At 51.3% G+C, this 18700-nt stretch overlaps 1 protein-coding gene across 13 annotated transcripts; it reads left to right on the top strand.

Annotated features, from left to right (window-relative positions):
- Positions 1 to 206: 206 nt before the first annotated feature.
- On the top strand, positions 207 to 18118 carry Epn1 (epsin 1). Of its 13 annotated transcripts, none has more exons than XM_087909387.1 (12): positions 213 to 441; positions 1926 to 2026; positions 3419 to 3751; positions 9050 to 9299; positions 12099 to 12223; positions 12580 to 12654; positions 13239 to 13322; positions 14859 to 15162; positions 15526 to 15636; positions 15769 to 15855; positions 17081 to 17338; positions 17514 to 18118. In XM_087909387.1, the coding sequence occupies exons 3-12, from the start codon at positions 3524 to 3526 to the stop codon at positions 17720 to 17722; spliced, it is 1731 nt and encodes a 576-aa protein (XP_087765513.1). In that variant the 5' UTR covers positions 213 to 441; positions 1926 to 2026; positions 3419 to 3523; the 3' UTR covers positions 17723 to 18118. The 13 variants fall into 13 exon arrangements, with proteins under 13 accessions (XP_087765549.1, XP_087765544.1, XP_087765513.1 ...); XM_048426794.3 differs by having other exon boundaries at positions 3402 to 3751; XM_087909398.1 differs by lacking the exon at positions 213 to 441 and adding an exon at positions 462 to 600 and having other exon boundaries at positions 3402 to 3751.
- The last annotated feature ends 582 nt before the right edge of the window (positions 18119 to 18700 follow it).

The raw sequence follows: 18700 nt of genomic DNA, 5'->3' as shown, positions 1-18700 counted from the left end.
CAAGTGATAGCACGGAAGGTTCGCGCGTCTCCACAGCTAAATGGGTTGATGCGGAAGTGACGTGGGGACACAGACGCAGTCCGGTGCGCCGGAAATGATGCCAGAGTGGGTTTGGTCGCGGAAGTAGAGGCCGCCGGGTGAGGTGCAGAGGGCGGGGCGCGTGGGGTCATTTCCGCTTCCGGTCCGTCGCCACCTTCGGTTGCTTCCCGTCCGCTCGGCGGCTCCCCTCCCCCTCCCCCCGCCCGGCTCTCCGCGCCCCTCCCGGGCGCCGGGGCGGCGGGGCCGTCGCCGTGCGGCCTTCTGTGCGTCCTTGCGTCTGTGCGTGCGCTCGTGCGCACTTCTGCCTCCCGCAGCCCGGCGCGCGCCCCGTGACACCGAGGCCGAGCGGGGGCAGGGGGCTGACCGTCATGACCCCCGGGAGCCCGGTGTGAGTGGGCCGAGGTGAGAGAGGGGCACAATGCTGGCCTCCGTCGCTGCGAGTCCAGTTTCCTGGCCTGGGCCGTGGCACGCGCAAGTTCAGCCAGCCTCGGAGCCGGTGTTCCAGCCGCTGATGGCTTGGCTGCTTTTTTACTGCTGTGCCCGGGTCGGGTTTGCCTGCCGGTGTGTGTCTTTTCTGTGGTTGTCAGTGTCCCTTATTCGCACGGCCCTGTTGCTTGTGTTGCCCTGCCTCTGTGTTTCGGTGTTTATACAAAAGGGTTTGGAGATCCGAGTGCCGTGTGTTTGTGTCCTGGATCGCTCCGTGTTCCTGTCAGGTTACCCTTCCTGTCTTTTCTGGGTTTCTGTCTTTATTTTCCGACACCTGTCTCCCTCCGGTGCATATTTCTCTTCGTGTTTCATTTTTGTCTCCGTTGCTATCGTCCCCAGGCCCTAAGTTCCTTTCCAGGAACCTTTTGCTTTGGTTGAGGATGCGCCTCCTTCTCCAGGTCTTTGAGTCTCTGGTGGTTCTGGTGGTGTGGTAGGAGCTCTGACTCTGGAATCCAGACCTCCTGCTGCTTGTCGCGGTCTACAGACCCCAGTTTCCTAATCTTGTCAATGGAAGCATTCAGAGTTCTTGCACCACAGGGTTTCTGCGAATTAATTGAGGTGGTGCTGGTAAGGTGACTAACAGTGTCTGGCCAGGAGTTAAGTGTTTGATTACCAGGCGCTCTGGTTATTATTAGAGATCTTGTTTTGCTTAGTGTTATTTGAATTCCCTTTGGGAGGATTTCGTTGTATTGTTTGCACAGTTTAATAAACATTTCTAAACTAATTAAATGTGGAAAACTGCCTCATTCTCAGCAGCATCTGTGAGGTCTAGTATGCCCCCCCCCCCCAACATGCTTAAAGTAGGTTGGTGTTAGGATAGTGCACCTTCAGATGCCACCCTTTTGAAATTTTTTTTTTTCTGATAATAATAGCAGGCAGGGGTACCAAGCACTGACTATTTGTGAGGCACAGAACAAGGCCTTTTATATATCCATCTTAATCAGCAAGCCTGCCAGGTAGCATCCCTCCATTGGTTACACATTTGAGTGAACTGAGTCACAAGTCTTGTTTTGCTGGTTGCTTATGTGACTGAGATTTGCATGTAAATTTTGTTATTTTTAATTATATCTTGGGCACTTATTTATTATTTATTTTGTCTTAGTTCCGAACCCTGTGGTGTGTGTGTGTGTGTTTTGTTTCAGGGTTCTTGTCTTTCTGCTCTTCTGCCTTGCTGTTGCTTTCTTTTTGCTTGAGTTTCTGTGTGCCTCCTTGCTTGTCACTCTCTCTTCCATGTTTGTCTCATGTTTGTTTTATTGTTGTCCATGTGGGCCTGTCTGGGTTCCCAGCCACCCCCCCCCTTTTCTTTTTTGCCTAGTTAGGCCTGTTTGCAGGTGCTCTGCTCTCTGGCCTGAGTTCAAGGTAGAGAGCAGCCTCTCCCATTCACCCGTGTCTTCCTTCAGGTTGGATCATGGTAGGGCTCAGTAAAACTCCCTTCATGGCTTGTTGGAGAGGCATAGACTGATCGGAGCCTACTCTGGACCCAGGCTGCTCCAGTTGTGAGGTGTGTGTCCCTGGGCAAGGCCTTAATGCGCCCATGTTCCCGCCTGTGTAACGTGGCTGTGAGTCATGGATTTGTAATGATTAAGTTGATGGTGTAAAGCACTTAATGGGTGCCTAGAAGGATGTAGGGGTTGTGGAGGTGCTTGTTAGCATTGCCCTCATTTGCTCGGTTCCTGTCCTCCAGCCTTCTCAGCAGCTGGGCACAAAGCAGCTTGATTTCTTTAGGTTAATTTCAAAGCATAGGACACACAATCTTTTAATGGTACACACCTTTAATGTCAGCACTTGGGAGGGAGGGGCAGGTGGATCAGACTGATCTCTGTGAGTTCCAGCCAGCCTGGTCTACATGTTGAGTTCCAGGACAGCCAGGGCTGTGTAAAGAGATACTGTGTCAACCCCCCCCATATGAATTTGTAGATGTAAAATGGGTTTGTTTCATATTTGAGTATTTGGCATTTATTATCTAACCTTGTCCAAGTTACTTAACTTTCCTGAGGCCACTGTCTGCGTCCAGTGTTAAATGAGATAATGTGCGCCTCCTGGCACACTTAGTGCACATTCCTTATCTCTCCTCCCTTGAGCCTTGCGCTTCCCTCCCTGCCCTTGGGACATCTAGTCCCTGGGCTTTCTCCTGCCTCCCATGGCCCTGGGACACCTCCTTTAGCTCCCTACCATTTCTTTAATTCCATCACTGACCTCTTCGGTCATGACTCCTGTCCTAGAGGGCTTTGCTTCCCTCTTTCTCCATTTCCTTCCTGTACTGTTTATTGAATGTTTTTTTTCCTTGGCCAGCTTCTTTGTAGGGAAAAACCATATACTAACACATAACATTACCACCACCAAGGGTCTTAGGTCACCATAGTTTCAGAACCAGACAGATAGTTTTAAAATCACAGGAATCCACTCATAAGAATGCAGTTGGGAACAGTGATAATGATACTTGATTTTCATCTGGGAAGTTTCAGCAGAGCCCTGGGGCTGTGAGGAAGGAGGAGAATTTGTGAGCAGGACAGGGGCCCCCTGAGAGCTGGCCAGCCTTTACTGAAACCTGTTAGTAGGACCTTTTACCACCCAGAACATGATTTTGTACAGGAGGAAACTGTGGCCCACAGTTTGAGACCTGTCCTGTTCAGCTAAACTGGGGCATGGGCTCAGGGTGTCTCGCCTCCCCTGCTGTTCTGCCTCAGCTGATCGGGCCCCAGGCAGGAAGAAGCTAGGCTTGTTTGAGGAACCGAAAGAAGGATGGGCTAACTATAAGATAGAGGTTAGTGGGGAGAGTCTGCTCAGCCACTTAGCCACTCTCCTTCCCCTCTAGAGTGGGAGGCTCAGGGACAGCTTGGTGCTGGTTAGCCCATGTCTCCTTTGTGTTTCCAAAGATTTTCTCCCCCCTCAGATGTGGTGATCTACCAGCATCCATTGCGGTCTCCCTCTGTGAGTCGCCTCATCTCTCCATGCCCCAGGGGCCTGGTGCCCCTTGACACTACCACCACTGGGCAAAATGTCGACCTCATCGCTTCGGCGTCAGATGAAGAATATCGTCCACAACTACTCAGAGGCTGAGATCAAGGTCCGGGAAGCCACAAGCAATGATCCCTGGGGCCCATCCAGCTCCCTCATGTCAGAAATTGCTGACCTCACCTACAATGTTGTGGCCTTCTCTGAGATCATGAGCATGATCTGGAAGCGGCTCAATGACCACGGCAAGAACTGGAGGCACGTCTACAAGGTCAGCACCTGGGTGTGGTTACCTTGGGGCGCACAGCCCACAGCAGGGTGTGGCTTGCCTAGTGCCCCCTCTCCACCCCTACTTCTGGGGGGGAAGCGGGTAAAGACTGTTCTTTATGTTAAATCTCTTGGCAGCAGACAGTCCTCCTCAGTATCCCTGAGGCCTTGGTTCCTAGCTTCTCACTTGACCAGAGTCTCATACTGGCCAAGTGTCTTCTATAAATGGTGTGTTATTTGTGAAAAACCAGGCGACATCTTTCAGGTATCTAGATTGCTTGTGGCACCTAGTACCATGAAATGGCGTGTAATATACTGTTAGCTGTGTCATCAAGGGACTAATGAAAGAACATACAGTCTGTACAGGCAGAGTTTTCTCTACACTTTATTTTGACCTTTCTGTGTAGCTCAGGCTGGCCTAGGATTTGCTATGAACTTTCTGCCTTCTGATAAGTTCTGGGATTGCAGGCATGTGTTATTACACAGATGTATGTATTTATTCATTTATTTAGTTATTTTGAGATAGGGTCTTACAGAACTCAGGCCGAGTGTGAACTCTTGATCCTTCCGTTTTTGTTCTGTTTGTTTTTGTGCTGGTTCCCAGCTTCTGAAAGCCATCTTTGTCCACGCTTTCAGGTGTGTGCTTCCACTCAGATGGCCCTGGGCTGTGGGCATATTGGCAAGCACATGGGCTTTCAGGTGCCTTCCCTGTAAGGCTATGTGACTGTCAGGCTTGCTGGTATTCATTAACCTGCGGTGAAAGTCAGAACCTCAGGAGCATTTGATAGGCTTGTCAAGCCTTGTATGTAGTAGGGTGATAAAGTAGAGCACAGGGGAGCTTTGGGGTGATGGAGACTGGTGTGTGTTTTTGTTGTTTGTGATACTGGGTTTTAAATCTAGGGCTTCATGTACATTAGGCAAATCTATTATCATTTATTTACATATTCAACTAGTTTTTACTTGTTATTCTAAGATAAAGTTTTGCTGAATTGCCTTGGCTGGCCTTTGACTTACTCTGTAGTCCAAGTAGGCCTTGAACTTGTGAACTTCCTCAGTCTCCCAGATAGCTGGAGTTACAGGCTTATGCTTCCAGGTTGTGGTGATGTTTTGCTTTTTTAAGCAAAACTGCTGTTAATATCCGGATGCGCTTGCTTTTTTCTGGTGCTAGAGTTGCTGGGTCAGAGGGCACATGGGTATGTAGGTTTGGTGAATATGGTCTGTTTTGTGCATGTGGAGTCAGATACCCAGATTTCAGGCTTTCTTTAGAAGGAAATACATCCAGGGAAATACTGAGCAAGTGGGTTTCAGGGAGTAGGGGAGCTTGCTACTGCCTCCCACACCTTGGTTTTTCTTTAAGAGCTAAGGAAATGGCCTGGGACCAGCTGCCTGAATTACAATGTAAATCATGGGGCCTCAGGCCAATTGTTGGCCTGCCCTCCATAGCAAGGCACTGCTCTTCTGAGTTGGCCCCCAAGATGGTGAGCATTAGTACCCGAGTCTTGTTTTTTTGGGGGGTCCACTCCATGACCCCAGTTTAAAGTCTACATGTCTTGAACTCTCTGAGAGGCTGGCAAGGTAGGATGGTTTTCTCAGCTTCATGAGGAGACATAGTACCATCTACTTATTGAAGCAGAGACTTGAGATCTGTTTCCTGCCCATCACGACACACCGAGATTGGCCATTGCTTGCATTTAATCATTGATTCAGTTCCTTACTGGGATTATAGTGAAAAGCTAGGTGGCGTGTACTCTGCTGGGAACTGGGGAAAACCCAGCATCACAAGCAAGCCTTTGCTGGGGTGAGAAGGAGAGCTTTAATAGGGATGGAGTGGCCCTGGAGTGCAGATCCTTCCTGTTCAGTGGCTAGACTGTGCTGCTAGGGCCCAGAACAGTGAGGTACCTTCGATAGACCAGGGAGTTCTAGAGAGTTCTAGAGGGTGCCTGGAGGTGGGATATGCAGGCAAGTGAAGTCAGATGAGCTGAGGCTGCTTCCTGAGGTAATGGGAGTCCAGGAGGGCTTGAGTCGTGATTCCCATGTTCGTATCTGCTTCTGGCCTTACTCCAGCCCTTAAGCAAGTTAGAGGGTGGCCTGTTGTAGGTGGAGGGACTAGTATAAGACACTATTGCCTCCAGCAGTCAGAAAAAACTTCCTAGAAGAGGCTGCCAGGCTGCTCATAGGGACTGATGGTGAGCCAACCTTCCTTCCTTCCTTCCTTTTTTCCTTCCTTCCTTCCTTCCTTCCTTCCTTCCTTCCTTCCTTCCTCCCTCCCTCCCTCCCTCCCTCCCTCCCTCCCTCCCTCCCTCTCTCCCTTCCTTCCTTCCTTCCTTCAAATGTAGTCCTTGCTGTCCTGGAACTGTGTAGATCAGGCTGGCATCAAACTCACAGAGATCACCTGCCTCTACCTCCTGAGTGTTGGCATTAAAGAGTTCTTTAAAGATAGATTTACCAAAATATGATTTTGTGTACAGAAAAATCTCCCCTTTCTAGGCACAGTGCTCTGGGTTTTGACAAATGTGGTTTTTATAGCTATTCTATGGTCCAGACAATAGTTAATTCTGATTGTATGGTCCCCTTGGCAGTGCTCCTGGGGTGCTGGGCATGGCTTTGAGCACTTGCAAGTGGCTATCCCATATGGCTGTGTTGGTGTCCTGCTTGCCTTGAATTTCTGGTTCCTATGCTGTGCTGAGGTTCTTACTTGTACAGATCTTCCTGGTGACACTATGTGGGTCTAGTCACCCTTGTGGAGAAAGAATGTGTGCTTTAGGGGTCTGGGAGCTTGGGAGTGGAGAACTAATCTACCCCTTTGTCCTGTGTTCTCAGACTCAGTTTCCCTAGTCTTTATCTTATCCTAACTAGAAGTTAACAGAGTGCAGACTGTGTGTCAATCCTGTGCACCACCAGCTTTGTAAATAAAGTTTTATTGGAACACAGCCAGGCCCCTGCAGCCACCACTGTGGAATAGTTGGACAGAGACTGTGTGATGTGATAACGGAAGCATTTATCTCCAGTACTTTTATAGAAAAAGGCGCTGACCCTGCTTTAAATGTGCATTGTAATATAGGAGTACTTCCCTGGTGGAACTACCTGAGAACTTAAAAGCTCCATGGGTTATCTGTTTGGGATCATCCAGTTGCCCAGATTAAAAAAATTCCAGGCTCTTCACTGAGGTGTAGCAGATCTGCTAAACTATGAGTATATAACCCAATGAGCTTTTGCGAATGTGCACACCTGGAGAACCTGCCCAGTTCCCTAGGAGGCTCCTCGTGACATCCCTCCCAGGGGGCACTGTGAATGTCTGTGAAGTCTCTCCTGGAACTTGCTAGGTATGGGACCACTGGTGTGTGCTCTTTGGGGTCTCTTCCTTTGCTCCCGGGCTGGGGTGGTAATCTCTGCTTCTGTGTGTTGCTGCATGTAGGTACTGTGTCACCGATACTGTCTTGCTGGGGAGCCCCAGTGCATTTACAGACAGTTTTCATGTGTGTGGCACACGTGTGTGCCTGGGGATTTGGGCGGTTTCCTGCTTTATAGTCTTTAGCTGCAGTTCCAAAGTCCAGAGAGCTACAAGTTTGAAGGTTTCTCAGGACCATATGGCCCAGAGGGCTATGTGCACTGAAGTAAAGTCTTTTATATACTATGCTCTTCTCCCAAGCTCTTGTCCCATTGCGTGGCTCTTGGCAGAATTCCCCTCTGACAAAATTCGTACGTGTGCCCTGGTGCAGTGACTTTCTGGTCCTAAGCAGGAAGATTCTGGATTCCAAACCACAAGAGCCCCAGGCCTGCTGCCTCTCTACCTTTCCCCTTGGGGTGTAACCATGCATAGAAATCTTTCTCCTCTGAGAGTAAACACTACCACCAGGGCTAGTCAGGGACTCTCCAGAGAGCTTTTCCACATCTGAGTGGTGGCATATACCTGTAATCCCAGTTCTCAGGGGGTTGAGGCCCTACTGTGAGTTTGAGGCCAGTGTGGTCTACATAGCAGATCACTGTGTCTGTCTGCCTGTCCCCCCCTCCCCCTTACAGAACTTTAATGAGTTACAGCATTGTTTTATGGCAATTTCCATCATTTAGATAGTGCTTAGCTCCTGTGGCTGCCTCCTCTGTTACATTTCTTCCCATTCTATTCTACACCTGAATTTTGGAGGCTCCATGAAGTCTCTGGAGTCACCTGCAAAGCGTAAGGTGTGCTTTTCTCCTTTATTTACATTGCTCTTGAAACATGCCTTGAGTCAGATCTTTCCTTGGGTTGGATTTGCTTCGGTGGTTTAAGATTTTTTTAAATTTTACTTTATGTGTGTGAGTGTTTGCCTGTATCTATGTATGTGTGGACCGCTTATGTGCCTAGTACCTGCATAGGTCAGAAGAGACTGGAATGTATATGGTTATGAGTCACCTCGTGAGTGCTGGGAATGGGGAATGGAACTGGAGTCCTTTGTAAGATTAACAAGTGCTCTTAACCACTAGGGCCATCTCTCCAGCTCCTGGGTTATTATTACAATTTTTTTCTAAAGTACTTAATTTCATTTTGCTGAAAAGGGAATTTGTTTGCATATCACAAAGTAGGAAAGATATCCAAGGGTGCAACTGCACAGTGCTCTGCTTCGGTCTGTATTCCTGGTGTTGTGTCTGGCTGGGATGCTTATCCTTCCTGAGCTAGCCTAGGACTAGAAGGCTCCTGTGACCTCTCATTCCTTTAGGAGCAGGCCATCTTTTCATCCTTAAGACTTCCTGCACTTTAGTTTGGTTTGACTCTGTTGCTTCAGATTTTGTCTTCAGTACACAGGGCACGTTTTGTGATCCTTGGTGATGCCCAGGTTGACTGCATTGGTGGCTGCATCCTGCCTTCTGTTTTATGTTTACTGCATAGAGCCCATGCACAGCAGTTGGCTTTTTAGAGTGATGAGTTCAGTGGCATCTGGTGTACTCAGTGCTGGCAGCCACATCTCGAGCTGGTAGAGGAATCTTTTCTTTGACCCCATTGAGTATGCCCCTGTGCTCATCTTCTGGCACCCATGATTGCCTCTGTCTGAATTAGTCTCTTCTGGACACTTCATACCCATACGACCACACACTGTGTGGCCTTTGTGCCTGGCCTTTCATGGAGCACAATGCGTTGTTGCTCATGGTAGCCTCTCTCCTCACTTCCTTCCTTTTTAGGTTTATTCCACACTCGACTGTGTGGACAGATAGTGGGTTGTGAGACTTGAATGTGGGCAGTTGCCCCAGGGCCCAAATGTTTCCTGAGTCTTGAGTCCCTTTTCCAGTGCAGTTCAGTGTCAGTGACTGGTGTACCTGCACCTTGCAGGCCATGACGTTGATGGAGTACCTCATCAAGACTGGCTCTGAGCGTGTATCACAACAGTGCAAAGAGAACATGTATGCTGTGCAGACGCTGAAGGACTTCCAGTATGTGGACCGTGATGGCAAGGACCAGGGTGTGAATGTGCGGGAGAAGGCCAAGCAGCTGGTGGCTTTGCTGCGTGATGAGGATCGGCTTCGGGAGGAGCGCGCCCACGCGCTCAAGACCAAGGAGAAACTGGCACAGACTGCCACGGGTGAGGTTTCTCTCCCACTCCTGAAAGTCCCTGACAGCTCGGATCTGTCCTCTGTCCCTGTGGGCCCATTACAACAGATCCACCCTTTTTCTCCCTTGTGGGATGGTCTAGAAATTTCATTCAGCTTGCCTGCAATTTTGCTGAATGTCTCCTTTGGACCCAGGTGTGTCCAGACAGTGAGGGCAGCCAACAGAGTCCCTGACCTTTGCCTTGGTCTTTGGAGTGTTCAGGCAGGTACATCCACATCTTGTCAGGTTGCTTGGGGCTCAGGGCTCCCCAGGTACAGGGTTAGGTCAGCCCCTGATGGGGATACTTGTGCTCAGGCCTGATTGAGCTGCCAGTCAGGTCTTGTGTAGATTGTCCTTGTAGCTAAAGGGCAATGCAAAGGCCCCGAATGGCACTGAGAGGAAGTCAGCTTCATGGGTGAGGGGGATGGCCAAGGTCATGGTGAGGCCTGGGAGTCGACCTTTTGAGCTCTTAGAATGCTGTTTGTAGGTGGTGAGTTCGAGTTTAGTGGATGGTGACAAATATTTAAAAAGAAATGGAAGTGGCATAAGGAGATAGTGTGTCCCATATCATAAGGCTATGGTCTGTCTAGGGACATGTTGAGTGGCAGGTGTGGGGTTTCATTTTCTCATGCTAAGAGGCCAAGGTAGGGAAAGTGGATGAGCACTAGGGAGACTGTATAGGGCTGTTGTAAAACTGATCTGCATGTGGTTGTGGGATGGGGAGACAGTGCTACCCTGGCAGTGAGGGCAGATGGAGTCAGGAGCCTGTGACCTTGATTCTAGCTGGAGGACTTCTGTCTGGTGCATCACGTTGGGGTCAATGTTATCTCCCACTCAGATGTGGGGACACTGATGCTGGGATGTGCTCAGGTAGAGTACAGGCACTGTACTACTCCCTAGTACAGGAAGGAGCCTGTGCCAGCTGGGGTAGAGAGTGGAGGGTGAGGAGAGCAGGTTCTGATTAGGCCTGGGCTGGGCTGGGGAGACTTGTTTGTAGCAAGGTTGTTTGTAGCAAGCCTGGTTGACTTCATGGAAGGTGCTTGGTATGCATATGTGTGTGTTGGGGGTTGTACTTACCTTCACATGTGTGTGGAGGCCCGGGCATTCATCCCGCTGTTCCTTGTTCTTTTTGATGCATTGTCTCAGTCAAACCCAGAGCTCACTAATATGCTAGCTCGTCTTGTGAGACAGCTTGCTGTGGAGAGCCCCTGTCTGTCTTCCTAGGCTGGGGACTACTAGTGAACCGTTAAGTCTACCTAGCATTTTGGTGCATCCTGGGGATCTGAATTCTGGTCCTCATACTTGTTCGGCAAGTACTTTTAGCTGAGCTGTCTTCCTAGTCTCTACGAGGAGGGTTTCTTAGCTGTTAGACATGGCCAAGCTCCTGAGGAGCCAGATGCTTGAGCACTTTGTGCTTTGCTGATAAAGGAGCCTGAGGTACACGTTTCAGTTGGTCCACACACAGAGGAGGAGCCAGTCACACTCCCTACATTCCCATCATGGACTCTGAAATTGGGATTGGCTTTTTTTGTTTTTTTGTTTTTTGTTTTTGAGAAAGTTTCCTGTGTATCCCTGGCTGTCCTAGAACTTGCTCTGTAGACCAGGCTAGCCTCAAACTCAGAAATCTGCCTGCCTCTGCCTCCCAAATGCTGGGATTAAAGGTGTGTGTTGTCACCCCAGTTTAAGTTGGAATTTCTTAACAACTTTTGTATGTCTTAACATGCTGTTCCATTTTCTTTCTCAACCATTTAAAGAGCTGACTTTGGCCATGGGCCAGTCTGCTGACCCATGTCCCAGAGCAAGCTGCTTGGAGAGGAAGGAGGGCTGTATGGGAGTTGGAAAGGGAGCCTAGAGCTGGGTGGTTGATGTGGGAAGCTCTTGTGTTGTTAGTTGATGCTCATTCCCTTGAAGTGGGGCCTTGAGGGTCAGTGTACATTCAACTCCGGGCAGGCAGTTGAACCAGCCTTAAGGTATTTGCACAGCAAAGGTTTGGCAGTGGGGTACGGCTTGCCAGCACCCACCTCCTGAGGATAGCACACAGGATCTGTCCTAGGGTGAAAGTGCTTTGGGAACAGGAGCAGACAGCTTTCTGTGGTGTGTGAATCTGCTCTGAACCACTGCTGGAGCAGGGTTAGTAAGCCAGCCCTCTTGTCAGAGAATCAGGAGCTGCCATGGAGCCTCCAGACAGTGCTGGTGCACGGTGGCAGGGCAGAAGGAGTGATGAAAGATGCTGATTGTAGGGACTGGGGTCTCGGTTGTCTTCTTGGGAGCATAGCATTGACCTCTCCCATCTTCTGCTGGCCCTGGAGCCACTCTTGACCTTAATGTGGCCTGTCCCTACTGTCTCCTCCTCTTCCTGACACAAGGGGTTCTTGTTCCCTTCATTGGGCTCTATAGTCTAGGCAGATGTTGCCTTCCCTCTGAAGTTCCAGCTGTTCCTGCCAGGGCTGCAGTTCTGCCTAGAAACAAAGCCCTTGTCTGCTATCTTGGGAGTTCTGGCCTGGGAAACTAGGAAGGATCCCCCTGGAGGCCTGGGCCTTGATGTTTGATCAAACCCTTCTGTCCTTCAGAACCCTGATCTTTTCTTATCTGCCAGTTGCTGTTCTGAGGGTGGGGCTACCCTCTGTCCTTCCCCGGACTCTGGTTCCACTCATTTCCCTCTCAGTTTGGGCCTCAAAGACCTGGGAAGGGAGCACTGTTCTGGGTTCTGGGCTGCAGCCCCATGTTTGTTTGTAGGTTCCCAACTCTTGGTCTCTTGTCCATCTGTGTCTTAATGTCTTTCTCTCTCTAGCCTCCTCAGCAGCTGTGGGCTCTGGACCACCCCCTGAGGCAGAGCAGGCCTGGCCACAAAGCAGTGGGGAGGAGGAGCTGCAGCTCCAACTGGCCCTGGCCATGAGCAAGGAGGAAGCTGACCAGGTATGGGGCGCAGCAGAGGGAGAGGGGCCGACTTCTGTTCTGCCATCTTGTCCTCATGCCTCGCCCGCCTCACTCTCCACCTGCTCTCCCTCTCCCTGTCCCTGCTCTGTCTCTTTTCTGATGCTTCCTGTTCCTCCATCTCTAGCTCCTTGCTCCCACAAGGCTGTCCTGCGCTTTGGCAGTCAGGTGCACAGCTGCTTTCTCTGCCCGTTGTCACCAATTTGGGAGAATCACTGTCCTCTTCTTTGTTGATCTTGCTCAGCCCTGGCCTGCTGTCCCTTTATTGGCCTGCCTCTATGCCTGGTACTCTGGCTCTGGCTTCCCCTGCCCTGCCCCTTATACTTTCTCTCCGCCAGCCCCCGTCCTGCGGTCCCGAGGATGACGTCCAGCTCCAGCTGGCCCTTAGTTTGAGTCGAGAGGAGCACGATAAGGTCAGAGTGGCCTCCCTGCCCCTCCCAGGACTTTCCTTACACCTTGCTTAGCTCCGTGGGTTCTTACCCCATGTCCCTGAAGTGCCTCCCCTGAATACAGTGTGTTCACTTCCAGCCCTTATCTCAGCAACTTTAGCTGTAGAAACCTTGGTCCAAACAGAAGCCAGGGTGGGCACCCGGGACCCTAGGTATATCTGCTGCAGCTATCTGGGGGTACAAGCATCACTAAGTCCTGCACCTCAGCAGGAAGCCAGGATGAGAGGGTCACCTGCTTTTCCTGGGTCCCAGTGTGTCCATAAGCTGCTTTCTTAACCAGGTTTGGCTGCCCCTTTGGTAGTGCCATAACAAGCCCCTTCCCTCTCTAGGTCACATCAACTCTTCTGCCTCCTGCCCCACCTTTGACCTGGTTGTCCCATTCCCATCCACATTCCATACATTGTCCACATCCCATTTTAATTTTTCCATTTTTGTTTTCAGAGTGGGAGAGAGGGTGGTTGGGATGGGGATTTCCAGGCTGGGCCAGCTGCCCTCCCATGGCTCACGTTCTGAACCCTACCTTGTGCGGCTGCTTTTGCCTCCCATAGGAAGAACGGATCCGCCGTGGGGATGACCTTAGGCTGCAGATGGCAATAGAAGAGAGCAAGAGGGAGACTGGGGGCAAAGAGGAGGTGAGTGCTTGTGTGCTCTGCCCTTTGGGTCACTACCTCCTGCCCTGCTGCCTGTGGTCAGAGGGGATTGTCTTATAAAGTAAGTGCTAAGTTAGAGACACTCTCTGCCCTGCCTCCCTTGTGGCCAAAGCATCTGAAGGAAAGAGGACCTAAAGCCATAACAACAACCTAAGAAGCTGAGGCAGGACATGGGGCTCAAACTGTTTTGCTATATTGCCATCCAAACACTGTTTCTATTAGACACTAGGGGTTGATGGTCCCTGCCTGAGCCTCCCCTGACCACAGCTGTGGTAGACTTCCTAGATTGTGCTTGTTTCTGGTCATGCACAGGTGTTTCCTCGTGATTCTGCAGGTAGACAGGGTTAGTGTGATCTGTCTGTCAGGAATAGCTGCACTTGGAGTTGAGCCTGTGGTAGTAGCAGCGGCAGCAGCCGTGTTAGCATTGTAGCTACTTCTTAGGCAGGGTTCTGTCCTGAGTAGCTTTATAACTCTGATAACGTGAGCCTAACCTGCTTCCAGATTGTTTCCATGTGATTAGCCAATGAGACTTTTTTTCTTTTTTAGTTTTCTTTTTTGAGTCAGTGGCTCATGTAGCCCAGGCTGACCTTGGATTTCTGATCCTTCCTCTCCCTGAGTGCTGGGATTTATATGCATGTGCTACCATGCATGATTTTATGCATCCTAGACAAGTTCTCTGCCAGCTCCAGCCCCAGGTTCAGTGTGACTTTCTTTTCTTTTTTCTTTTTTTTTTCTAAACTGTATTTAACCTTATTTCATGTACATTGGTATAATGATGTCAGATTCTCTGGAACTGGAGTTAGAGACAGTTGCGAGCCGCCATGTGGGTGCTGGGAAGAGATCCTGGGTCTTCTGGAAGAGTAGTCAGTGCTCTTAACCACTGAGCCATCTCACCAGCCCCAGTGTGGCTTTCTTGATAGGCAGCAGTGTCTGCTCAGGCTGGCCTTAGACCTAGGAGGTCCTGCATCTGACTATGGCAGACTCACTTGTTTTTGCCTCTGCCCTTTGCACTCTTTGAGTATAAGTGTGGCCACTTGGGGAAGACCTGGCTGTCCTCTCTCTGAGGCTGTTTGCCTCATGGGTACCAATGGGAGTGTGTGTGTGTGCACATATGTGGGATATCTCCACTGTCAGGTGAGGGCTTTGGTTGGCAGCTTTTCCATGCCTGTGCAGGCAGGCAGCCAGCCCTGCTGGGAGTCACTGCAGGACAGTAATGTGGCATTAGAAGTATGATCAGGGTGACTTGGTGGGAGCTCAAGGAAGGCCTGCGTGGTGTGGGGGTGGCTAGAGCAGTTTAAAAATCCAGCTAAGGCACACAGCGAGTGAGGAAAGGCTTGTAGTTCTGCTGGTCGCAGGGAGGAAGGTGACCTTTGTCTTCGCTTAGACAAGCGTGCAGGGTAGGGTCTCCAGGTTGGGGAATTAGGAGGACAGATGGAAAGCAGACCTAGGTTGAGGAGAGGAGCTGCAGCCAACTGTAGCGGCCTCCTGACTCTTTGTGGTTCTCTCCTCTTCCCACAGTCATCTCTCATGGATCTTGCTGACGTCTTCACGGCCCCAGCCCCTCCACAGGCCTCAGACCCCTGGGGGGGCCCAGCATCTGTGGCTACTGCCATCCCTCCGGCTGCTTCTGCCTCAGACCCTTGGGGAGGACCTGCTGTCCCTCCAGCTGCTGATCCTTGGGGTGGTCCAGCCCCCACGCCAGCCTCTGGGGATCCCTGGAGGCCTGCAGCCCCTACAGGGCCCTCTGTTGACCCTTGGGGTGGGACTCCAGCTCCTGCAGCTGGAGAGGGGCCCACACCTGACCCATGGGGAAGCTCTGATGGTGAGCACCACCATCTGCTGTTTTGCAACCCCTTGGACCAGCTACCCCTTTAGGAAGGGATGCCCTGGGCACAGTGCGGGTCAAGAGGTGGCCAGGGCAGAGAGAGCAGGCTTGGGCATCTGGCTATATGAAGTTGACTAAGGAAGACTGTAGAGGGACAAGGGGTGGGGATGAAGGGGTTGAGGGTGCTTTTGAGAGCAGGTATGGGAGGGCCTGACTGGAAAGCAAATATGTGTGTAGGCAGAAGGGCCCGAAGGTGGGGCTAGTCATTTGGGTCATTTTGGGCCATCACAGATTGAGAAACAGCAGCTGTCCAAGCAGGAGGGGTGGGCTACTCATTAATATGCCTCCTTCCTCATCTAGGTGGGGCCCCCGTCAGTGGACCCCCATCTTCTGACCCCTGGGCACCTGCCCCGGCTTTCTCAGACCCCTGGGGAGGTTCACCTGCCAAGCCCAGCAGCAATGGCACTGCAGGTACTGGCTACCTTGCGCTGGGCTAGGGCGGCAGTCCGGGTGTGAGTGCTGAATCTGTCTGGGCCCTGAGGGTAGAGGAGGTTGAGGTAGAGACCCAGGAAGGTGCTGAGCGGAACATCTTGGTCCCCACAGCAGTCGGGGGCTTTGACACAGAGCCCGATGAGTTCTCAGACTTCGACCGACTCCGCACTGCCCTGCCAACCTCTGGGAGCAGCACGGGTGAGTCACCCTCCTCCTGACTCCCCAGGAGCCCCCAGACCCTTGTCTTTCTTATTTCTGCCTTGCTCCCTTGCTCCGGGTGGTGCCTGCTGTACTTGAGGGTGTAGGATGCACAAGATAGAGTAAGTCAGATCCAGCCACCCCCCTCCCAGAGAGATGTGTGACTGTGGAAATCCCGTCCGCATGCTCCTGTCTGACCTGTTTCTGCCTCTGGGTCATTGGGGTGAGGGGGGGTGACTTGATGAGACAGGAATTGGAGAAGTAGCATCAACATGTTGACCCTGCCTTGTGTTCCTCACTGCGTCCCCCTGGCTATTTTCTGCTGTTTAACCATGTGTCTCTGAGACCTTGGAGCGACTGGCACAGCCATCTTTCCTGGCAACTGTGGGCTGACCTAAGTATGGGCCTGGGCCTCCTCTCTCAGGGACTGGTTATTGCTGGTCACTTTCTTTTGAGATGATACATTGCGATCCTTGTGATCCTTCTGCCTCAGCCCCGGTGTCTGCAATTCTAGGTATTTCTCATATACCGCCTTTTCTTTTCTTGTGACACGGGTATTGAACCCCTGTTCATGCTAAGCAAGTAAGTGCCTTGCCACTGAGCTACATCCCCAACTCTGCAGTTTTTTTGGGGGGGTGGGGTAGGGTGGGGGCAGAATCTTGCTGTATTTTCTATAGCTCAAGTTGGCCTTAAATGTGTGATCCTTCTACCTAAGCCTTCCAAGTGCTGGGATTACAGGCTTACACCTCAGGCTTGACTGTATTTCCTTTATTTAAGCCAGCTTCCATTGAAATGCAGGTTGTGGTATAGAAATGAGTTTCTATTTGATAATTTCCAGAGGGAAAAAGTCTGCCCTGCATCCCGTAACTGTCTTGAACTGTCCCAGGGTCATGGATCTCTCCAGGTCTCTGCACCGTAACATTTCATATGGGCTTTGTAACGGGAGTAATCCCTTGGAGGAGGTACTCCTTTGAGATTGCTGGTGTCCCCTAGGCACCACCAGAGAGTGTACTTCCTGACTGTCACTGTGAATCATCCTGACACCTTCATTCTGTCATTCCTTCTACCTGTTTGCGACAGTAAGATCATCATAGTTTTGAGTCCAGGCTCAGCTCAGCCTGCCACTGTGAAACTTTGTCCCTTCCTGAGACCTCAAATCACCCCACCCCTTGTAACTTAGGGTAGATCTGCCAGTCCCTTTGAGCACTGTTCTGGCTTCTTCCAGGGGAACTGGAGTTGCTCGCAGGAGAGGTGCCTGCCCGCAGCCCTGGTGCATTCGACATGAGTGGGGTTGGGGGGTCTCTGGCTGAGGCTGTGGGGAGTCCTCCACCTGCTGCGACCCCGACTCCCACCCCTCCCACACGGAAGACTCCGGAGTCATTCCTAGGCCCCAACGCAGCCCTCGTGGACCTGGACTCACTGGTGAGCCGGCCAGGCCCCACACCGCCAGGATCCAAGGCTTCCAACCCATTCCTGCCAAGCGGTGAGTGTGGAATGTGGGACTCTGCGTCCTTGAGCCTCCCTTCAGTCCTTCCAGAGCAGAAGTCTCATGGAGCAGGCATGTTTCTCTTCTCTTGGGTTGTATCCCAGGACACAAGATCTGGGCAGACAAGCACTTGTTACCTGCTTCCTTTGTCTATCATTTCTTTTCTTTGCAGGAGCTCCGGCCACTGGCCCCTCCGTCACCAATCCTTTCCAGCCAGCACCCCCTGCAACGCTTACCCTGAACCAGCTTCGTCTCAGTCCTGTGCCCCCAGTTCCTGGAGCGCCACCCACCTACATTTCTCCTCTTGGTGGAGGCCCTGGCCTGCCTCCTATGATGCCCCCGGGTCCCCCAGCCCCCAACACTAATCCCTTCCTCCTATAATCCAGGGTAGGAGGAAGGCCTGGTTCAGCTGACTTCCCTAACTTCTGTTCCCTGGGAGATCAGTGTTGTGAGTGCATGTGAAATGGGGGACCCTCCCCCTAGTGCCCTTCCCCCTCCTGGGGCCCACTCACACTACACCCTCTTCCCAAGTCCCCAACCCACCTCCTCCTGAGAAAAACTGGACATGGGGGATGGGGAGGGGAGCCGGCTAGAGGAGGATCTTTTCTGTGGCATTAGATGGGGGAGGAACAGCCTGGGTTCCCCCACCCATTCCACCTTCCTCCAAACTCCTGACAACCCCCAATCAGTGTTTGAGCCTCCTCGTTCCCTTGGCACCCCTTGGTGAATCCTTGGTGATGATTTTGGCAACTTCGGGAATAAATGGCAATTCTCATGGGTGCGGCTCTCCCACATTCTCATCCAACTACTCGTGTGTCCCTAAGAAGCTCTTCTAGGGCAGACCCAGGGTTGGGACTGAATCCCATCCCTTGTCTCCCTCTGGGTGCTAACCTTTCTGAAGCATTGGAGCCCCTGAATCAGTTCCTGGAGTTGGGGTGAACTGGTGACGGTGGCCAGGCTTGGCCCTTGTAGGAGCAGTCCACCTCTGATGAAGTGCCACAGACAGTCAGGGCTCAGCTCTGGAGGCCCCACTTGGGAACTAAGAGAGTCCTTAAATGCCAGGCTTCAGAGAGATGCTGTGACTGGGGTCACATGTTGAAGTCAGTTGCTGAGGATGGTGATTATTAAGAATTTTTGCCAAGAAATAGTAATACTGAACCCCTATTATTGGTGTCACCCAGTCCTGCACAGGGAGCACTAATTCATCCCAGCACTCTTTGGAAGCCTTGTTAGCCTCTTCTGGCTAAACCCAGTGGACCACCAGATGGCATCCCTTGGCCATTGCTACATGTTCTTGTCATGTGCTGGACTTCATTTGATAACTATGTCAGTAGGTGGGTGCTGGGGTCAGGTTGATTT

This window comes from Myodes glareolus, chromosome 1, assembly GCF_982192425.1.
Source record: "Myodes glareolus chromosome 1, mMyoGla1.1, whole genome shotgun sequence".
Lineage (NCBI taxonomy): Eukaryota > Metazoa > Chordata > Mammalia > Rodentia > Cricetidae > Myodes > Myodes glareolus.
Note: the sequence above shows the minus strand (reverse complement) of the source record. Positions and strands in the feature narration are given on the sequence as shown.

What these genes read in the sequence shown, in the direction of transcription:
- Epn1 (XM_087909407.1), top strand. Translation starts at nt 3,524, where the DNA reads ATGTCGACCTCATCGCTTCGGCGTCAGATGAAGAATATCGTCCACAAC. An exon ending in ACTGGAGGCACGTCTACAAG is followed by an intron (nt 3,752 to 9,049) that starts GTCAGCACCTGG and finishes TGCACCTTGCAG; the next exon opens with GCCATGACGTTGATGGAGTA. An exon ending in GTCGAGAGGAGCACGATAAG is followed by an intron (nt 12,655 to 13,238) that starts GTCAGAGTGGCC and finishes TGCCTCCCATAG; the next exon opens with GAAGAACGGATCCGCCGTGG.